At 42.4% G+C, this 19,983-nt stretch overlaps 1 protein-coding gene across 2 annotated transcripts in view; it reads right to left on the bottom strand.

Annotated features, from left to right (window-relative positions):
- The window catches only part of LOC129696308 (peroxidasin homolog), a 481,759-nt gene that overhangs the window by 16,266 nt on the left and 445,510 nt on the right, over positions 1–19,983 (bottom strand). For both annotated transcript variants that reach the window (XM_055634091.1, XM_055634090.1), the window contains 2 exons: positions 9,273–9,393; positions 3,737–3,860 (listed from right to left, as the gene is read on the bottom strand). In XM_055634091.1, the coding sequence (XP_055490066.1) occupies positions 3,737–3,860; positions 9,273–9,393 (245 nt within the window). The remainder of the gene's footprint in view (positions 1–3,736; positions 3,861–9,272; positions 9,394–19,983) is intronic.

Below are 19,983 nucleotides of genomic sequence, written 5' to 3'. Positions count from 1 at the left end.
ACAAGAGGACATGACTTCAGAATTAAGGGACAGAAGTTTAGGGGTAATATGAGGAGGAACTTCTTTACGCAGAGAGTGGTAGCGGTGTGGAATGAGCTCCCAGTGGAAGTGGTGGAGGCAGGTTCATTGGTATCATTTAAAAATAAATTGGATAGGCATATGGATGAGAAGGGAATGGAGGGTTATGGTATGAGTGCAGGCAGGTGGGACTAAGGGGAAAAAAAATTTGTTCGGCACGGACTTGTAGGGCCGAGATGGCCTGTTTCCGTGCTGTAATTGTTATATGGTTATATGATTATATAGTATAGGCTAACAGTTGTTGCCTGGAAGAAAAACAACTTGCAGGCTGCTCAGCCAAACCAATCTGGAAGTAACTCCGAATGAGTCATGAAGCACCTTGGAACTGTAAATGTCCCTACAGTTACGCATGCATCCTGCTATTTACTGAAGGGGACTCATGCAACATGTTATACAATTTCCCCTCTGCCTCCCTGAGGAAGTGAAGCCTTCCTTAGTTAGCACTGCTGCAAAGTCAGGGCCAAACTATTCTATGGTGAACAGTATACTCAGTTGCCGGGGTAACAGTAAATAGAATCGTGATTTCTGTGAAGTCGTAACATTTCCATAGCATCCAAATGTTCCCACTTTAAGTTTTATTTCCTCACTTCCTTTTAAGGTTCATTAGCCATCACAATTTTATTTTTTTTCATTATTTCCCCCAGCACCATATTTGAACAAGCTGCCAGGAAGAATTAAGTTCAAAGAAGATGTGCGAAGCATGTTTTATTTTACACAGTGTCTTGAATGCACTGCTGAGGTTGGCAGTTAAAGCAGATACAACAGCGATATTTAAGATATTTATGGATATGAACATGGATATGCAGGAAATGGAGGGATATGGATGATGTGCAAGCAGATGAAAGTTGGTTTTGGCATCATGTTCAGCACAGACATCGTGGGCCAAAGGGAATGTTCCTATGCTACACTGCTCTATCTTTATTCTATGTTCTGACAGACACATTAGTAACCTAGAACAGACAACAATTAATGCTGTTAAAATCTTTACTGGAGTCAACTAGCAATGTTACAAAATTATGAGATTTAAAAAATCAAGTCTGTAATTTATCCCATCAGATAAAGCATAAAAAGAAGTTTAATTTGGCACCTAATTCACTTTCATATCTCAAGTATTTAACAAGTTATGGCCATTTTCATACTCGGAAATTAGCATCTTGTTCCCTATTGATTTTCTATGGACATAACAAAAAAGCTGTGATCGTGAACAGTCAAAAGCCCATAACCTTCTTAAAAATTAAGAGAACTGAATGAAATTTTCAGTTATCATAGATTGAACCATTCTGAAACAAATATAAAATAATCTTACTCGGATGACCTGAAATTAAAGCATATAATTAGTTAGTTACCCACTTGTAGCTAATTTCAAACTTCAATTACTAGATCTAAACATCTATCCATTTCTTAATAAATGTTTAACATTTTTAAATAGCCTAAGTGTCCAAATAATCACAAATAATTCACAATAAAACATGATTTTTAAATCTTATTTACATTAATTTATAGGCCAAATGGAAGGAATTTGGTGTTCAATTGCTGTAAATTAAAGTCCATTTTGAATCAGCTTTCTAGTGGGATCCTGTGAACGCGCTGGTTTAGAACGTTCACATTGCGGTAGATTTGTGCCCTCAAATGCCCAGAAAAATACTGCGGGATATAATGGGCCCAAAATTAGCTACTCGCAATATTAAACTTTGTATAAAATGATCTTAAGAAGCCCTTTTTAATGTAAAAATATACTGCTACCCTTCAGATTTCTGCTCTATAGACCCAGCTGGTTGCGAGCCGTCGGGGGTTTAGAGGTTAATTTTTAAACTACTATAGCACTTAGGAAAAACTCGTAAAACTAATAATAGCTCATGTGAGGGAACCTACCAGCGAATTTTCGTTAATAATTAACTAGGCTGAACAAACTCGATTTGAACAGCCTAGAGAAAATCGCGTTTTAAACCCGCCCCCTCTAAACGGCGCCAAAATCGAGCACACGGGCTGGGGCAGATTTTCAGCGACGCTTCAGGTGTACGCTTTGCAACATACCTAAGTCAACACTGTAAAATTAGATTCAAATACACTTTGGGCTGGATGGGGGGGGATGATTTAAATGTTTATCCATACTTCCACTTCCTATTATCCAGATCTTATAGGAAATGATAATGTCTGAACACCTGCTGCATATATTGGGGTATTTTCATGTGACAGGAACAGAATTAGGCCATTCAGCCCATCAAGTCTATTCCACCTTCAATCATGGCAGACCTCTCCCTCCTAACCTCCCTCTTAAGTCTAGACAAAACTTATTTCTACTCACAAGCATTCTTGAGGTCCTCTGAGGGAGCGCTGAATGTAGGTATTTATGTATGTATTGTTAGATCTATGTACCACTGTTTGTAGCACGTTAGTACCTGCACTCATGTAAAGCACTTTGGTCAACAAGAGTTGTTTTTAAATGTGCTATAGAAATAAAATTGACTTGACTTGACTAACCTCATTCTCCTGCCTTCTCCCCGTAACCCCCGACACCTGTACTAAGCAAGAATCTATCTTCCTCTGCCTTAAAAATATCTATAGAATATCTAAAGAATAAGGGGTAGACTGAGATGAGTAAAAACTTTTTCACCCAGAGAGATGTGAATCTGTGGAATTCTCTGCCACTTAAGGCAGTGGCGGCCAATTCAAAGGATGTTTTCAAGAGTTAGATTTAGCTCTTAGGGCTAAGGGAATCAAGGGAAATGGGGGGGGGAAAGCCAGAACGGGGTACTGATTTTGGATGATCAGCCATGATCATATTGAATGGCAGTGCTGGCTCAAAAGGGCCGAATGGCCTACTCCTGCATCTATTTTCTATGTTTCTATAGACTTGACCTCCACAGCTGTCTGTGGCCGCGAAGTCCACAGATTCACCACCTGATTAAAGAAATTTGTCTTCATCTCCTTCCAAAAATAACATCCTTTAATTCTGAGGCTACAACCTCTGCTCCTAGATTCTCCCATGTGGAAATATCCTCTCCACATCCACTCTACCCAGGTCTTTCACTATTCGATAAGTTTCAACGAGGTCCCCCCTAATCTTTCTAAACTCCAGCAAGTACAGGTCCATAGAGTCATAGATTAATAGAATGATACAGTGTGGAAGCAGGCCCTTCAGCCCAATTTGCCCACATTGGCCAACACGTCCCAGCTACACTAGTCTGACCTGCCTGCACTTGATCCATATCCCTCCAAACTTGTCCTATCCACCTGTGCAACTGTTTTGCAAACGTTGGGATAGGCCCAGCCTCAACTACCTCCTCTGGCAACTTGTTCCATATACCCATCAACCTTTGTGTGAAAAAGACACCCCACAGATTCCTAATAGATCTTTTCCCCTTCTCCTTGAAACTATGTCCTCTGGTCCTTGATCCCCCTACTCTGGGCAAGAGATTCCGATCTATTACCTGATCTATTCATCTCATGATTTAATACCCAAGTTCCAGTGTCGTCAAACGCTCATATTATTCCCCATTGGTGTCGTCAGGTGGGTAAATTGAGGTTCTCCCTCAGCAAAATACTTACCTCCCAGAATAAGATGTCACACAATGGTCTGGGCTTAACCACGAGTTTTGTACCTGGACATTTCTAAATTTACTGACAAAGTAAAAGCACTTTTGGTTATTGTCCATACCTGGTTACGAAGGGAGATGATCGTCTTTTGCACATCAGACATAAAACTGTTGAAATCCTGAGCGGTCTCGTGATCACTGGGAAAAACTGTCGAGTTTACAAATTCACCGAAGTCTCGAGTATATCTAGCATTCATAAAGAGTTCATCTTATAAGATATAGTGAAACATGTTCAAACAAAAGGTACAGCATTTTTTTGTGATTAGCAAATTCTTCAAACATTCAGTTCTTAAAAAAAATACAGGATCTCAAAGGAATTAACAGAATAAAACATAAATAATGATTTCCCCTGAGCATCTCCAACTCAAGTGTGTACACGTTGACTTTGATATAATCGGCAACAGGATAAGATTTTTTAAGTCTGATTTTTTTCTGATTAACTAAACAATTTGTACCTACAACTTGGATTCTTTAGCACCTGAACTCTGCATGCTGTGCTACTCAATTTCAATCAAAATCATTATAGAAAATCATTACTGAATGAAGTCCCTGGATTTCCTTCAGGCTCCTCGATGCATTTCATGTACTGTAGTGTGGAGAAGCCTGTAGCAACATAATGTCATAAGTGATAAGAGTAGAATCAGGCCATTCGGCCCATCAAGTCTACTCCGCCATTCAATCATGGCTGATCGATCTCTCCCTCCTAACCCCATTCTCCAGACTTCTCCCCACAACCTCTGACACCTGTACTAATATCCACTGACTTGGCCTCCACAGCCTTCTGTGGCAAATAATTCCACAGATTCACCACCCTCTGACTAAAGAATTCACCACTCTCTGACTAAAGCATCCAACAAAAGCATTGTACATCTGGATATTCCTTTCATAATGTTGATCCTTTCAAGCCTGCCTTTGTCAGTACGGGTTGCATGCGAGCATACAGATGAGAAACTGGAGCAGCCTGCCCATCCCCTCAAATTTGCTTCACCATTACATTAAATGAGTGCTGTTCTGATTCTAATCTCACCTCCGCAATCTACTTGACTGCAGATACCTTTCCCTCTTTGCTTTTCTTGAATCTATTTGCCTCTGCCTTCAAAACCTGGTTTTGGTCTTAAGTCTACTTTGAAATGGTGGCAAAATTCCAGCCTGTAATCCAGCAGAGGGAACTTGAATGAGGTAGGAGTTCAGAACCAGGGGTCACAGTTTAAGAAAGGGGTAGGCCATTCGGACTGAGATGAAGAAAACCGTTTTCACCCAGAGGGTTGTGAATCTGTGGAATTCTCTGCCACAGAAGGCAGTGGAGGCCAATTCACTGGATGTTTTCAAGAGGCCTATTTCCTTCGCTCCATAGATGCTGCTGCACCCACTGAGTTTCTCCAGCATTTTTGTGTACCTTTTCAAGAGAGAGTTTGATATAGCTCTAAGGTCTAACAGAATCAAGTGAAATTAGGAGAAAGCAGGAACGGGGTACTGATTTTGGATGATCAGGTTGAATGGAAATATTGAATGGTGGTGCTGGTCCGAATGGCCAAATGGCCTATTCCTGCACCTATTTTCTATGTTTCCAGGAGTTATTTAAGTAAATCTCCCACCTGTGTCACTTTCCCATTCCAACCTTTGGATGTCCTTTTTCCAACACTCATATCCCCACTACTGCAAGGTCATTCCCCCCTAACCACCAACCCGATGTAAACCAAACCCTACACTCTCCACCAATCAACCCTCAACCAACCTGACTACAAAGTGCAACCCCACGACAACCAATTGCAACCTACTGACTCCCTACTTCGCACCACTGGTGGCCTATTCTTACATTGGTTCCTTAATTAAATGTTTCACTGTGATCCCTTGGTTTTCCCCCCAAACTCGTCTGGAAGGCTGGCACCATCCTGGGGGTAGAGTTGGATTCATGGGAGGTGGTCTTGGATGGGAGGATGCTCCTCATACTGTGGAGCATCCTGGACAATACAGCTGTCCTCCTCCATGACACCACTGGTCAACCTGAGGAGTACCTTCAGCAACTGACTGGTTCCACCAAGATGCAGGACAGACCACAGGAGATCCTTCTTCACTGTGGCTATCAAACTGTACAACTCCTCCCCCTTCTGTCGTGGGGTAGACTGATTCCCCCTCCCCTATCTTTGCACATCCGCAATCCTTTCCACTCATCACTTTAATCATCTCTCCTCTTCGTTATGATTCTTTTTTGGGTGTGCATTTTGAAAGTGATACTCAGCCCCAAGCTCTCATAAACTGTGCAGTTTTACATGCAGCAGATGTAATTCAATATGAATTTCCAGCAGGGACACTCCCTGCAATGTCCAGTTGGCATAACCAACAACAAAATAAGCACAGTTCAGTGATCAAATCTTTGAATATTTTTGAGTCAAATAACTGAAAGCCACATATTAACATCTCTGTTTGTTCAGGTTTTGCGATAAACCAATTTTCAACAAGGATTTAGAACAAATAGTCTAGTTAAAAGAAAAAGATGCCGGAAATGTGGACAAAAGGAACTGCAGATGCTGGTTTACATAAAAAAGATACAAAGTGCTGGAATTACTCAGTGGGTCAGCAACATATCTGGAGAACATCAATAGGTGATATTTCAGGTCAGGACCCTACTTCAGACTGATTGTAGTGGGAGGCAGGGGAGGAGAAGAAAATCGGAAGAGGGGTGGAGGCAGGAAAAAGTCTGACAAGTAATAGATGGACACAGGTGAGGGGCGGTTTCGATTAGCCGATGGTTTGTTAATGACCAGAGATGAAAATGCAAAATGTTTGTGATGTGCAGATAAGGATAGAAGAGGAATGAAATGTGAGGCCAGAGGATGGAATATAGGTGGAAGGGAACAGGATCAAGCAAAAAGGGAGAACTGGGTACATATCCGGGTGGGACCGAGAAGAGAGGGGGTAAAAAGGGGATGGGGTATTTGTGGGTTAGTTAACTCATTTCTTTAGTCATAGGGTGATGAATCGGTGGAATTCTTTGCCGCAGAAGGCTGTGGAGGACAAAGGACAAAGGACAAAGGACATTTATTGTCACGTATACCAATTGGTGTAGTGAGATTTGAGTTGCCATTTGCAGCACACCAATAAAAGTAAAACACAACATTAAAGAATTTAACGCCAAACAGAAAAAAACATCCCCCCACAATGGTTCCCACTGTGAGGGAAGGCACAAAGTTCAGTCCTCTTCCCATTGTCCAGTCAATGGATATTTTTAAGTCAGAGATAGATAGATTCTTGATTAGTACAGGTGTCAGGGGTTATGGGGAGAAGGCAGGAGAATGGGATTAGGAGGGAGAGATAGATCAGCCATGATTGAATGGCAGAATAGACTTGATGGGCCGAATGGCCTATTTCTACTATTATGACTTCCTCTGGGCTATGCTCGTCATGTTACTTCATATTTCATTGACTTTGCTGTTGTTTTTACGAGATGGACATGTTGGATGTTACGTCGGCTAAGATTCTCCTTCATTCACTTTCATTCATAGCTCTTTATTGTGACTCAAGAGTATATGCATCAATCATTTTTCTTTTTAGTTCAGTTTCGAGATATAGCATGGAAATAAACCCTTTGGTCCACCGAATCCACGCCAACCATCTGTTTACACTAGTTCTATGTACTCCCACTTTCTTATTCATATAACCATATAACAATTACAGCACGGAAACAGGCCATCTCGGCCCTTCTAGTCTGTGCCGAACACTTATTCTCACCTAGTCCCATTTACCTGAACTCAGACCATAACCCTCCATTCCTTTCCCGTCCATATACCTATCCAATTTATTTTTAAATGATAAAATCGAACCTGCCTCCACCACTTCCACTGGAAGTTCATTCCACACAGCTACCACTCTTTGAGTAAAGAAGTTCCCCCTCATGTTACCCCTAAACTTCTGTCCCTTAATTCTCAAATCATGTCCTCTTGTTTGAACCTTCCCTACTCTCAATGGAAAAAGCTTGTCCACGTCAACTCTGTCTATCGCTCTCATCATTTTAAAGACCTCTATCAAGTCCCCCCTTAACCTTCTGCGCTCCAAAGAATAAAGACCTAACTTGGTCAACCTTTCTCTGTAACTTAGTTGCTGAAACTCAGGCACCATTCTAATAAATCTCCTCTGTACTCTCTCTACATGTGTTCAGACCAATTAATCAACAATCCCCTCAGTCTTTGAGACGCAGGAGGAAAATGGAGCATCCAGTGGAAACCCCGGCAGTCATAGGGAGAACATGCAAACTACACAGACAGCACCTAAGGTCAGGATTGAACCCAGGTCTTTGGTGCTGGGAGGCAGCAGTTCTACCAGCTGTGTCACTGCGTTACCCTTCTAATGTGACTTATTTTTTATTTTGTTAATTAAATGTTACCAACTACACTTTGCCCACTTGGACATATTATCTCACTCAGTGTCATTTCTGAGCTAGACTTCTCTGAACTAATAACATCTTGTTTGGTATCATTTCCAAATTTCACCAATTTATGTTTCATTACATTTGTATTATTTGACATTGGGAACCATGCAACCAAAGGGTACCTTGATTAGAACTTCATAACAATAAGTCAAAATATTTGTTCTGTATCATTTGGCAAGGTTTTTACTGATATTTCCCCTGATTTCACTTGGCATCTATTTCCCTCATCTTCAGTTCCTATGTTCCAAAGCAAGATGGCATTCACATACAGTCATACAGTGTGGAAACAGGACCTTCGACCTAACTTGGGTCCTGTTAGGTCGAAGTTCCCATCAACACTAGTCCCACTTCCATGGTCCCATCTACACTAGTCCCACTTCCCTGTGTTTGGCCCATATCCTTCTAAACCTGTCTGATCCATGTACCTGCCTAATTGCTCTTAAACATTGCGATAGTCCCTGCTTCAACTACCTTCTCTGGCAGTTTGTTGCATATACCCACCACCCTTTGTGTGAAAAAGTTACCCCTGTAAAATTTGCATAAAATCTTTCCCTTTCACCTTAAACCTGTGTCTTCTGGTTCTTGATTCCCCTACTGTGGGCAAGAGACTATGTGTGCATAAGACATCTTCAGCACAATGTACTTTGTTCGCAATTGAAGGGAAAGAGATTAAAGATGATTTTCCATATGCTGATGGAGCTATACTTCATCCCATTTAGGTTGAAATTTATTTGTTCCAGACCATGTTGCATAGTTAGATCTACTGTCTGGTATTTTACCTGCATGCTCAGTCTTTTATTTGTTTTGCAGTAAGTTAACTTCATGTTGAGATGGGGAAAAACTTTTACACCCAGAGTTGTGGATCAGTGGAATTCTCTGCCATAGAAGGCAATGGAGGCTAATTCACTGGATGTTTTCAAGATTTTGCTCTTAGGGCTAACGGAATCAAGGGATATGGGGAGAAAGCAGGAACGGGGTACTGATTTTGGAAGATCAGCCATGATCATATTGAATGGCGGTACCTGCTCGAAGGGACGATAGGCCCACTCCTGCACCTATTTTCTATGTTTCTATGTTCTGAATTAACACATTGCATTGCAGCAAATTCATTCTTCTAATTCAAGCCAACAAGTAAAATATTTAGAACTGCTTGCTACCCGCAAACCACATACCTCCCTTGTTGGTTCCTTGATCCAGCTGAGGTGTCCTTATCTCCTGGATAGCTGAATTCTATTGCCCGTTTGCTGCGGAACTGTTGTGAAAGTGCATTAAATTGTCCTCTCGTTCTACAATCTGCATAAACAAAGATATCTTTTTGCATTTATCTCCCCAGAAACAGCGGTTTGTACCAGCAGCAGAAGATTACATTTTGTTTCTATGTTCACGCATAACATATTGCTTCGTCCTTTCTCAGAGTTCTAAATTCCTGAACAACATTGATTGTGTTATTCAAAAAGATTATATCCTACTGGTTTTATTGGATTCCAAGTAAATGAATCTGTGATGTAGGAAATGTGTAATCAGATTGTAGTATTATTAGCTGCAAAACAGAACAAGAAGTGGATGAAGTTACCCTCTGATGGCTTGAGCTTCAATCTATATACGTTGAGCATTTGCTCAGTATTGTGTGCACATAGCTGCCTAGATGTGAGGTTTGTGGGATTCAATTTATACATGATTAAGGGAAGTCTGTTGCACAATTAATGTCAGTAATATTGCAGTAGTGCCACAAGAGCAATTTTGAGGAAATAAAAAAAGAATATGCTGGAAACACTCAGCAGGTCAGCCAGGATCAATGGAAAGAGAAGCAAAGTTAACTTCAGGTCAAATTCCCTTCGTCAGAAAGTGATACATTCACTTTCCGCAGCTATGACTGAATTGCTGAATGCTTCCAGCAGCTTCTGATTTATTTTTATACTTCCAGCATCTATGGCTTTCATTATTTTCAGTTTTGAGGAAATCCAGAATGTTCTTGTCTCAGACCAGTGGACAGTCTGTAAATAGAAACAAAAAGCTGGAATAACTGAGCAGGGACAGGCAGCATTTCTGGAGAAAAGGAATAGGTGATGTTTCGGGTTGAGACCCACCTTCAGACTGAGATTCAGGGGATAGGGGAACAAGAGATATAGATGGTAATATAGAGAAATATAGAACAATTGAACAAAAGATATGCAAAAAGCAACGATGATCAAGGAAAGGTGAAGCCCACAATGATCCGTTGGTGGCTGTGGTCTAGGTGACAACGAGTAATACAGGTAGTGAAACTCAATAGGACAACAGTGAAAATAGTGACGATTAGGATGAGGGAGAGACAGAGACAAAAGGATGCAAGGCCTACTTGCATAGTACATATAATCAGCTGTACAGTACCCATTATCATCATACGTAAAAGCCTGATTGGATGCAAGGTAGGGCTTGATTCAATAAGTGCATCCATATCAATACAGTGAACACATTAATGCATCTACAACTGAAGTGTCACCAGAAGCACTGTAGGCACGTTATGACATTATTTAGCATGCAACACCAATTTGAGACTGCCTTTTTGTATTTTGGAGCTCAGCATTCAAGATGATGCCCTCTTTTAATCTCTCACAGCTGAACATCTGTTCAGTATCAGGTTGTACATATCACCAGCACCATCCAAAGGGATCGTCATCTTCTTACATTTTAAATACTAAATAATTTCCACTGCCCGTTACAATGATTCCATCGGCATTTGAAGCCTTTCATGGTTTAAAATTACTGAAATGCCCATGTGACAGGCGCCAATGGAACTTATGGGGTGGCAGTGTGAACTGTGAGGAGGATGCTATGAGAATGCAGGGTGACTTGGACAGGTTGGGGGAGTGGGCAGATGCATGGCAGATTAAGTTTAATGTGGATAAAAAGTAAGATTGAACGAGAACTTACCAGTTTGAAGTTTGATCTTTATTTTATGGGGAGTTACGATGAGGGATTACGTGAAGACCCCGCCAGCACGCGTGCGTGACATTCTTCAAAGCAGCGGTGTGGAATCACAGAAAATAGTAATTGAAGTAAACATAGTAAAGACACGGAGAACTAAGATACCAGTTGACCTTTATAATTGAGGGCGGGAGCGGAGGGCATATAATCCCTCATCGTAACTCCTCATAAAATAAAGATCAAACTTCAAACTGGTAAGTTCTGGTTTAATCTTGCTATTTTAATTCAGAGTCACGTGAGTGACTACGTGAAGATTTTAAAGCTCTGTGATTTCAAGCCGTGGAACAGTTCCATGCTTTACTTGCCAAAGTCATTTATCCATGCATCTAATTCAGGCCTGTCTATTTTAACATCTAGCGATTGGTTAGTACTGATACCCGGTTATTGGCTTATTATACTGTTTATGGCCTTTCTCCCATAGCGCTGTAGCTAATATTCCATGGGCACTTCCTCTTAAGCCGGTTTTAGTTGCCCTTGTGGAAAGGTATAATATGTCAAGGTGTGTCATTACACTAGTGATGGTCGGTACTGTCAGTTTTGGGTATATCTGGAATTCCTCTTAAGTTTTAGTAGTTTTTTTTCCATTGATGATCTTGGGTCTATCTGGAATGTTTTTCGTGATGATCATGGCTCTTGTTTAACATGCTCTAATAGCGAAGCTATCTCTTCTGGAGATGCCATCATATATCCCAGTCTCAGTTTATGTAGAAACTGGACCCCTAGAGCTGAGACCAGTGCTATCAGCATACTGTTTTTAATACTAACACACCCAGGGACAGGGACATTGCTGGTGCCCCTAACAATGTTAGCACAACACTGACGTCGCAGATCTGGGAGTACTTCCAGGAAGGTTGGTGTTGAAAATAATCCTCATAAGTTTGACAACTAGAGGGTGAGAACCCATGGAGAATTGTTGTGGCGCCTGCCACCAGCAAGCTGACAGGGCACTCCTACATAATTATAGTACTGCAGCTCAGTCCTTCATCTACATGGAGGCTGGATAGGAATTCTCAGGACGTTGCTGGTTGTAGCTATATTATACACTACACCAGTCCTTGTTGGTTCTTGATAGGCTGCCGTGATCATGCTCATGGGCCTGTCCGCCAGCCCGGATCTAGCATGGTGGACTATGGTTCAGAGACTATGTCTGAGACCACAGGGATCCATGGCTGTGTAGGCCAATCAGGTACTTTCAAGACACTTGATGTTGAGTCCATATGTGTTTTTGCTTAGGATCCGACTGATGAGGCAGGAGGGAAAAACATTGTAAACAATTATTCCGCATTAAGGGAGTAACGTCCATTGCTGCTGCCCCAAGTGTGGTTCACAAGCAGCATATGTTGGTAACTGGTGATTGGGTCTAGGTGCAAATGGATCAATATCTGGTGTCCCTCTTTTGGTAATATCAGCAACTTTTTTGTGGTCCAACAGCCATTCGATGCTGCCATTGAATTTTCATGACCTGGTGTGTGGCTCAGTATTGAGCTTACCTGGTAGGTAAGTTTGTTGATAGCCAAATATGTATGCTAACACATCATAGCCAAATATATTGGCCAGATTGACACATGGTATTGATCTTTTCTCCCATATGATTAATATATGCCACCACTGTGATATTATCAGTTCGTAGGCGGACATGCAGATGGCGCATTGTTAGCAGTCGGCTTTTAGCCAATAAAACGCACCCAACACCAGTGTTTTTAGTAATTAATCATTTTGTAGGTTTATCCAAGTCTGCTTTACTCTTTGGCAATGTTACAGACATATGGATAACGTTAATTGTAAATCCCAGAAAGTCCAGTTGTGGATGCCGTCGACTTAGATTTATCTGGATGGAGATGACCCCAGAGTTTCACCCTATGTTTGGTAGCTAAAACTGCTGATTTAGCTCGATCCAGGGTTTTTTCCCCACAAATGATATATCATCAAGATATGCCATGACAATATGTTTTTGTTTCTAATATTGCCAAGGCCCGTTTTAATATCTTGGTGAAAAGTCTTTGGGCTGAAGTTAGCCCATTAGGCAACGCTATGCCCTGCCTTAGTTGCCCCATCCAGTTAAATTTTAGGTATCGACAATGATCCCTCCATGTCTCCCAATACAAGTGTAATATTCCCCCTGTTAGTACAGGTCGTACACCTTTGTGTTCTGGAAGGAACACGATCCACCTACTTACCTGGTTGCCGGTGGTATGTCCCTTTCTTCAATTTCTGCCTCTTCTGCGGAAGAGGCGCCGGAGTGCGGGGTTGGCACGTTTTCCATGAGGGTCGCTCTGGGCCTTGGCCTAAAAGGACCTTTGTGGTGCTGCGCGGCCCTCATGCTTTCACCAGCGTCCTGGTGTTGATACCTGCTGGTGGATGCATAGGGGTGCTGTCGTTGCTGATGACGCTGTAATGAGCCTGACGGCTTTAATCTCTTCATCGAGCTTTTCACTGTACCATCGTCTGGGCGAGCAACCAATGATATGCCCGCTGTCAGAAGTTTTGAAATCTTCTGTAGTTTGACCTCCTGGGTTTTTGTGCCAGTCCCACTGTACCCCCAGATCGCATTGTTTGCTGCAGGCATTTTTAAAACGAAGTAAAGTTCACAGGAGGCCTATACTTCTGCGTAATTTTGTTGCCTGTTCCTGCAGAAGATGGAAGTACAGGTAGTCGATGCTGGCCGCCAGCCTGGTCTGTAATGGTACTTTTCGTTGATCCGTAATTTTGGTGATCACTCCCAGTAGCTCCTTAGGATTCTGCACCCCCTGCACACTGCCGTTTTCTTCAGCCACGTCCCCTTCTTCCGGACCAGCCCAGCCCTGGTCCACAATGCATTCCTCTATCGAGCGAGATGCATTGTTTTACAGCCCTCGATAAGGTGCTGTTGTGGGAGTGTGAAGACTCCCATAGTGAGCTTGCTCCATCTCCTGGACCAAGTCACAGGCGGACCTCTGCTGCACTCGGGCAGCGCGCCTCTTCGGCCGGACTCATTTGAGTATGATCGGCCGGGCTGAATCCTGCTGGGCTTTGCCTCCAGCCTGCTGCGCTGCTTTGAGTTGTACGACTCATGGCGCTGGATTCAGCTTGGAGTCGGTAAGTGGACCTTAGTAACCATGCCAACGGTCACTTTCACTGCCCTTGGGCAGTGCGTCCTTCTGGCCGGACTCCCTGAGTCTATCGGCCGTACCGACTCCTGCCTGCCTGCAGCCCGCTGTGTTGTTTCCAGGTATACAGCTCGCGGTGCTGGGCTCAGCCTGCGCCGGTCGTACCCGGCTGTCGGCTGCCCGAACCTTCCTAGTTCCTCACAGGCTGCAGTACCCGGCTGTCGGCTGCCGGAACCTTCCTAGTTCCCCACAGCCTGCGGTCCTGGAACCGCTGGGGATCCGTGGTTGTTGGCTGCCGGGACCCATCTGTTTCCCCGCAGCCTGTGGTCCTGGAGCCGCTGGACGTTAGTGGTGTCGGCTGCCGGGACCTACTTGACTCCCCGTGGCAGCCTGCGGTCCTGGAGCCGCTGGTAGCTCGTGGCTGTCGGCTGCCGGGAACTGCCTGGTTCCCCGCGGCAGCCTGCGGTCCAGGTCCGCTTTTTTCTTCCCCTTGTCCAATGTGCAGTAACATAAAGCACAGCAAGGGGAAGAATACAACTTCAGTTTTTACTTACCTGTGTAGGTCCATTTGAATTTTTCCCGCGGGAGAGCTCCACCCCCGCCCTTCGCTGTTGCACTGCGTGAGACGTAATGTCGCGCACGCGTGCTGGTGGGGTCTTCACGTAGTCACTCACATGAGTCCGAAGTAAAATGTGAGGTTATCCACTTTGCTGGCAAAAACAGGAAGTCAGATTACTATCTAAATGGCGTCAAGTTGGGAAAAGGGGAAGTACAATGGGATCTGGGGGTCCTTGTACATCAGTCTATGAAAGTAAGCATGCAGGTACAGCAGGCAGTGAAGAAAGCGAATGGCATGTTGGCCTTTATAACAAGAGGAATCGAATATCGGAGCAAAGAGGTCCTTCTGCAGTTGTACAGAGCCCTAGTGAGACCATACCTGGAGTATTGTGTGCAGTTTTGGTCCCCTAATTTGAGGAAAGACATTCTTGCTATTGAGGGTGTGCAGCGGGGATTTACAAGGTTAATTCCCGGGATGGCGGGACTGACATATGCTGAGAGAATGGAGCAGCTGGGCTTGTACCCTCTGGTGTTTAGAAAGATGAGAGTGGATCTCATTGAAACATATAATATTGTTAAGGGTTTGGACACGCTAGAGTCAGGAAACATGTTCCCAATGTTGGGGGAGCTCAGAACCAGGGGCCACAGTTTAAGAATAAGGAGTAAGCCATTTAGAACGGAGACGAGGAAACACTTTTTCTCACAGAGAATGGTGAGTTTGTGGAATTCTCTGCCTCAGAGGGCGATGGAGGCAGTTTCTCTTGATGCTTTCAAGAGAGAGCTAGATAGGGCTCTTAAAAATAGCGGAGTCAGGGGATATGGGGAGAAGGCAGGAACGGAGTACTGATTGGGAATATTCAGCCATGATCACATTGAATGGCAGTGCTGGCTCGAAGGGCCGAATGGTCTACTCATGCACCTATTGTCTATTGTCTATTATCTGGTCATCAAGGCTTTGCCATTGAACAGGATACAGAACAGGATACTCCCAGACATGGGAGAGCAAAGTAATTTAGTCATACAGCACAGAAACAGACCATTCGGTCCAACTCGTCCATGCCAACCAAGTTGCACCATCTACGCTTGTCCCAATTGTCAGCTTTTGGCCCATATATCCCTCTAAACCTTTCCAATCCACATACCAGTCCAAGTGCCGTTTAAATTGTTCACCTTGGATTACAACCTGAGAGTGTCTGACAGAAAAATCTGCTGGTAGAATGAAGGGGCAAATATAGAAGAAGGGTCCTCTACAAGTGGCTCTATCTGCTCAGGATGTTCAGGGTATAATTCTCACAACTGAACCTAGGTAAGCAACAATGGATTGGAGTATCTGTTTGCCGGCTGTGTGGAGTAAAAATTATTTGAATTATGTGAATTATTCATGCATTGCAATTCCACTACTTGTTTCACAGGCTATTGAATTTGGTCTCTTCCTCGGGTGAAGCATCCTGTCACATGTGTTGAGTACAGAAATAAAGCGCATCTGTGCATTACACACTTTTTTTTTCCAAATTCACTTTCATTGATCAATGAAAGTAAATTTTGGAAGCAAGAGTTAAAAGCACAATCCCCACAACACATGTTTGTTCATTGCAGCTCAGTGAAATTGTATGATGATAAATATTGCTGCTTTGCTCTCAAGACCAACATTAGGAAATACCAAATATGTGATCTGCATTGGTGGAATATTGATATTGCTGGCTATACCCCTACCTGATGTCATCAACATTGACCTTGGAGAAGTCGCAATCGTTTTTAATTTGCTTCCAATTGAAAATGAAAGGATGGTGGGATTTTTTCAAAGGGTTGCTGTAAGGTAGGCTCAGAATATAGTCTCCAATTGTTGACCTGATTGCTAATTGCATTATTTTTCTTGATAAGAGCATTGCCAGCAACTACAACCAGTGTGGTTAGTCCACTCACTCACACTATGGGTAATATTAAAAAGCGTGCAGTGTGATATTATTCTAAAATTACCTTTGCTGTGAATATCCCAGCCAGACTTGAACAGTTTCTTCTAACTATCGTTATTCCCTACTAATCACTACCATTTTCCCCTTTGTTAATTAATCTCTTGCATTTATGCCTTCTCTAGCATCACAAATATTCCCCTTTTTTTTCTCTTCCCACTGCCACTTACTCTGTCTCTCGATTTGCTTTAAACCCATTACATTTCCAACTGTTTCAACACGAAACATCGCCTATTCTTTCTTTCCATAGATGCTGCCTCACCCGCTGAGTTTCTCCAGACTTTTTGTCTACCTTCAATTTTTGCAGCATCTGCAGTTCTTTCTTAAACATTTCCAATTGTTGCCAGTTCTGATGAGAGGTTATCAGGTTGGAGTGTTAGCTTTGGTTCTCATTCCGCAGATGATGACCATTTACAGCAAATTCCTGTTATACGTTTAATTAAATATATCAAAGATAATTTGTCCATACAATTATTTCTAACCAGTTTGACTGAAAAGGTTGTTGCTCCATACTGTAATCTCCATCAATGCAATGCACACGAGAGAGAAATCAATATCATAAAACAAGAACACAAGGTGAATTGAACAAGGTGGACAGTTGCAGACAGGAATGAATGTTAGTGAAAAAGCTTTATGCAACTGTGATTTTGAACGGTGAAATTATATTATAGACACAAAGTACTGGAGTAACTCAACGGGTCAGAAAGCATCTCTGAAGAAAAACGATGGGTGACGTATCAGGTCAGGACCCTTCAGACGAATATGCCAACCCAAAACGGCACCCATCCTTTATCTCCATGCCTGACCTGCTGAGACACTCCAGCACTTTATAACTATCTTCGGTATAAACCAGCATCTGCAGTTCCTTTCTACCCATGAATTTATATTAATATGTCTGAAATAACATGTCTTGATTGACTTTCTTGCAATGTGCTGAAATGGATTCGGCCATACACTTTTAATAAAAGGCTCAATGTCATCAATTACTGAATGTACACTGAAGACTGCTCTGAAATATCCTGACTGGTTGCACCAAGGCCTGGTAGATCAACTCAATGCCCAGGAATGCCAAAGGCTGCTGTGAGTGGCGGACTCAGCCACTCTATGTGCCTATAATGTTGCTGTAAGCAATATTATCACAAAATGGTGGAGTAACTCAGCAGGACAGGCAGCTTCTCTGGAGAGAAGGAATGGGTTGAGAACCTTCTTCAGACGAATATGCCAACCCAAAACGTCACCCATCCTTTATCTCCAGAGGTACTGCCTGACCCGCTGAAACATAGAAACATAAAAAATAGGTGCAGGAGTAGGCCATTCGGCCCTTCGAGCCTGCACCGCCATTCAATATGATCATGGCTGATCATCCAACTCAGTATCCTGTACCTGCCTTCTCTCCATACCCCCTGATCCCTTTAGCCACAAGGGCCACATCTAACTCCCTCTTAAATATAGCCAATTAACTGGCCTCAACTACCTTCTGTGGCAGAGAATTCCACAGATTCACCACTCTCTGTGTAAAAAATGTTTTTCTCATCTCGGTCCTAAAAGATTCCCCCCTTATCCTTAAACTGTGACCCCTTGTTCTGGACTTCCCCAACATCGGGAACAATCTTCCTGCATCTAACTTGTCCAACCCCTTAAGAATTTTGTAAGTTTCTATAAGATCCCCCCTCAATCTTCTGAATTCTAGCGAGTACAAGCCGAGTCTATCCAGTCTTTCTTCATATGAAAGTCCTGACATCCCAGGAATCACTGGTGAACCTTCTCTGTACTCCCTCGACGGCAAGAATGTCTTTCCTCAGATTAGGAGACCAAAATTGTACGCAATACTCCAGGTGTGGTCTCACCAAGACCCTGTACAACTGCAGTAGAACCTCCCTGCACCTATACTCAAATCATTTTGCTATGAATGCTAACATACCATTCGTTTTCTTCACTGCCTGCTGCACCTGCATGCCTACTTTCAATGGCTGGTGTACCATGACACCCAGGTCTCGTTGCATCTCCCCTTTTCCTAATCGGCCACCATTCAGATAATAGTCTACTTTCCTGTTTTTGCCACCAAAGTGGATAACCTCACATTTATCCACATTATACTGCATCTGCCATGCATTTGCCCACTCACCCAGGCTATCCAAGTCACCTTGCAGCCTCCTAGCATCCTCCTCACAGCTAACACTGCCCCTCAGCTTCAACCCGAAACATCACCCATTCCTTCTCTCCAGAGATGTTGACTGTCCCGCTGAGTTACTCCAGTATTTTGTGATCTACCTTCGATTTAAACCAGCATCTGCAGTTCTTTGGTAGACACAAGCGGGTGAGGCAGCATCTCTGGAGAGAAAGAATGGGTGATGTTTCGGGTCGTGACCCTTCTTCAATATTAAAATATTATCTTGAACCTGTATCTCACTATACTTGCTTGACATTAAACTCAACTTGACTTGTCTTTCTAAGCATTTAATATTAGGCTGATGTTTCTCATTTTTGCATAGAAAGATTATTGGATGTAAACATAAAAATTAAGGACATTTTGGAGTACACCAGAAAAAAAAAATGATTTTGTCTTATTAGTTAACTCACTGATTGGCATTGAGCTCTTAGCAAAAAGAAAATCAAATTTAGATAATCTTATGATTCACAATACCTTTTTGAAGCAAAAACCTGCTATGCATTATAGCCTAAACAAAAATTGATTTGTAAAAAAAAATATTGACATTAACTTTTCCCAACAACCAGCTATCAAAAATACCCAATGTCAGCAGATACTGAAGGGCAGTTTATGATTAGTTTTAAGAGGATCATATTTGCAGTTCAAAGTTAATCATGCAAGATTGAAAAAAAATGCATTCAATATAATCTACATTTAAGCAGATCTTTGATCTTGAAATCAAAGATGCCTGTTGCGGATCGCAAATGCTTCTGAATATTACTGCTTTAATAAATTTGCATTTGGTTCCTTAGATGAAATGCTGAAATATTGAAATTTTTTTTTTTTCAATCATCATTTTAAAAACTCGCCTCGAACAACAGGTTTTGTTACTGTCTCTTCAAGATATGTCATCAGCCTAGACAGCCTTATGAGTTGCTGATGCAAATGGGAAAATGAATCCCGCAAACCTGGAAGTGCAAATTAGTCAAGTGAACTCCACAGCTTTACTCCATATTTAGCAATTATTTCACTGAAGCAAAAGCTTTCATTTCTAAATTAGACTAAAATTAACATGAAGCCTTTGAACTTTTCATTTGATGGCACCCTTGAAATGAAAATCTTTGATATATTAACAGGCAACCAAACATGAGAT

Source organism: Leucoraja erinacea, chromosome 4, assembly GCF_028641065.1.
Source record: "Leucoraja erinacea ecotype New England chromosome 4, Leri_hhj_1, whole genome shotgun sequence".
In the NCBI taxonomy this organism is placed as follows: domain Eukaryota; kingdom Metazoa; phylum Chordata; class Chondrichthyes; order Rajiformes; family Rajidae; genus Leucoraja; species Leucoraja erinaceus.
This window is presented reverse-complemented; position numbering and strand designations above follow the sequence as displayed.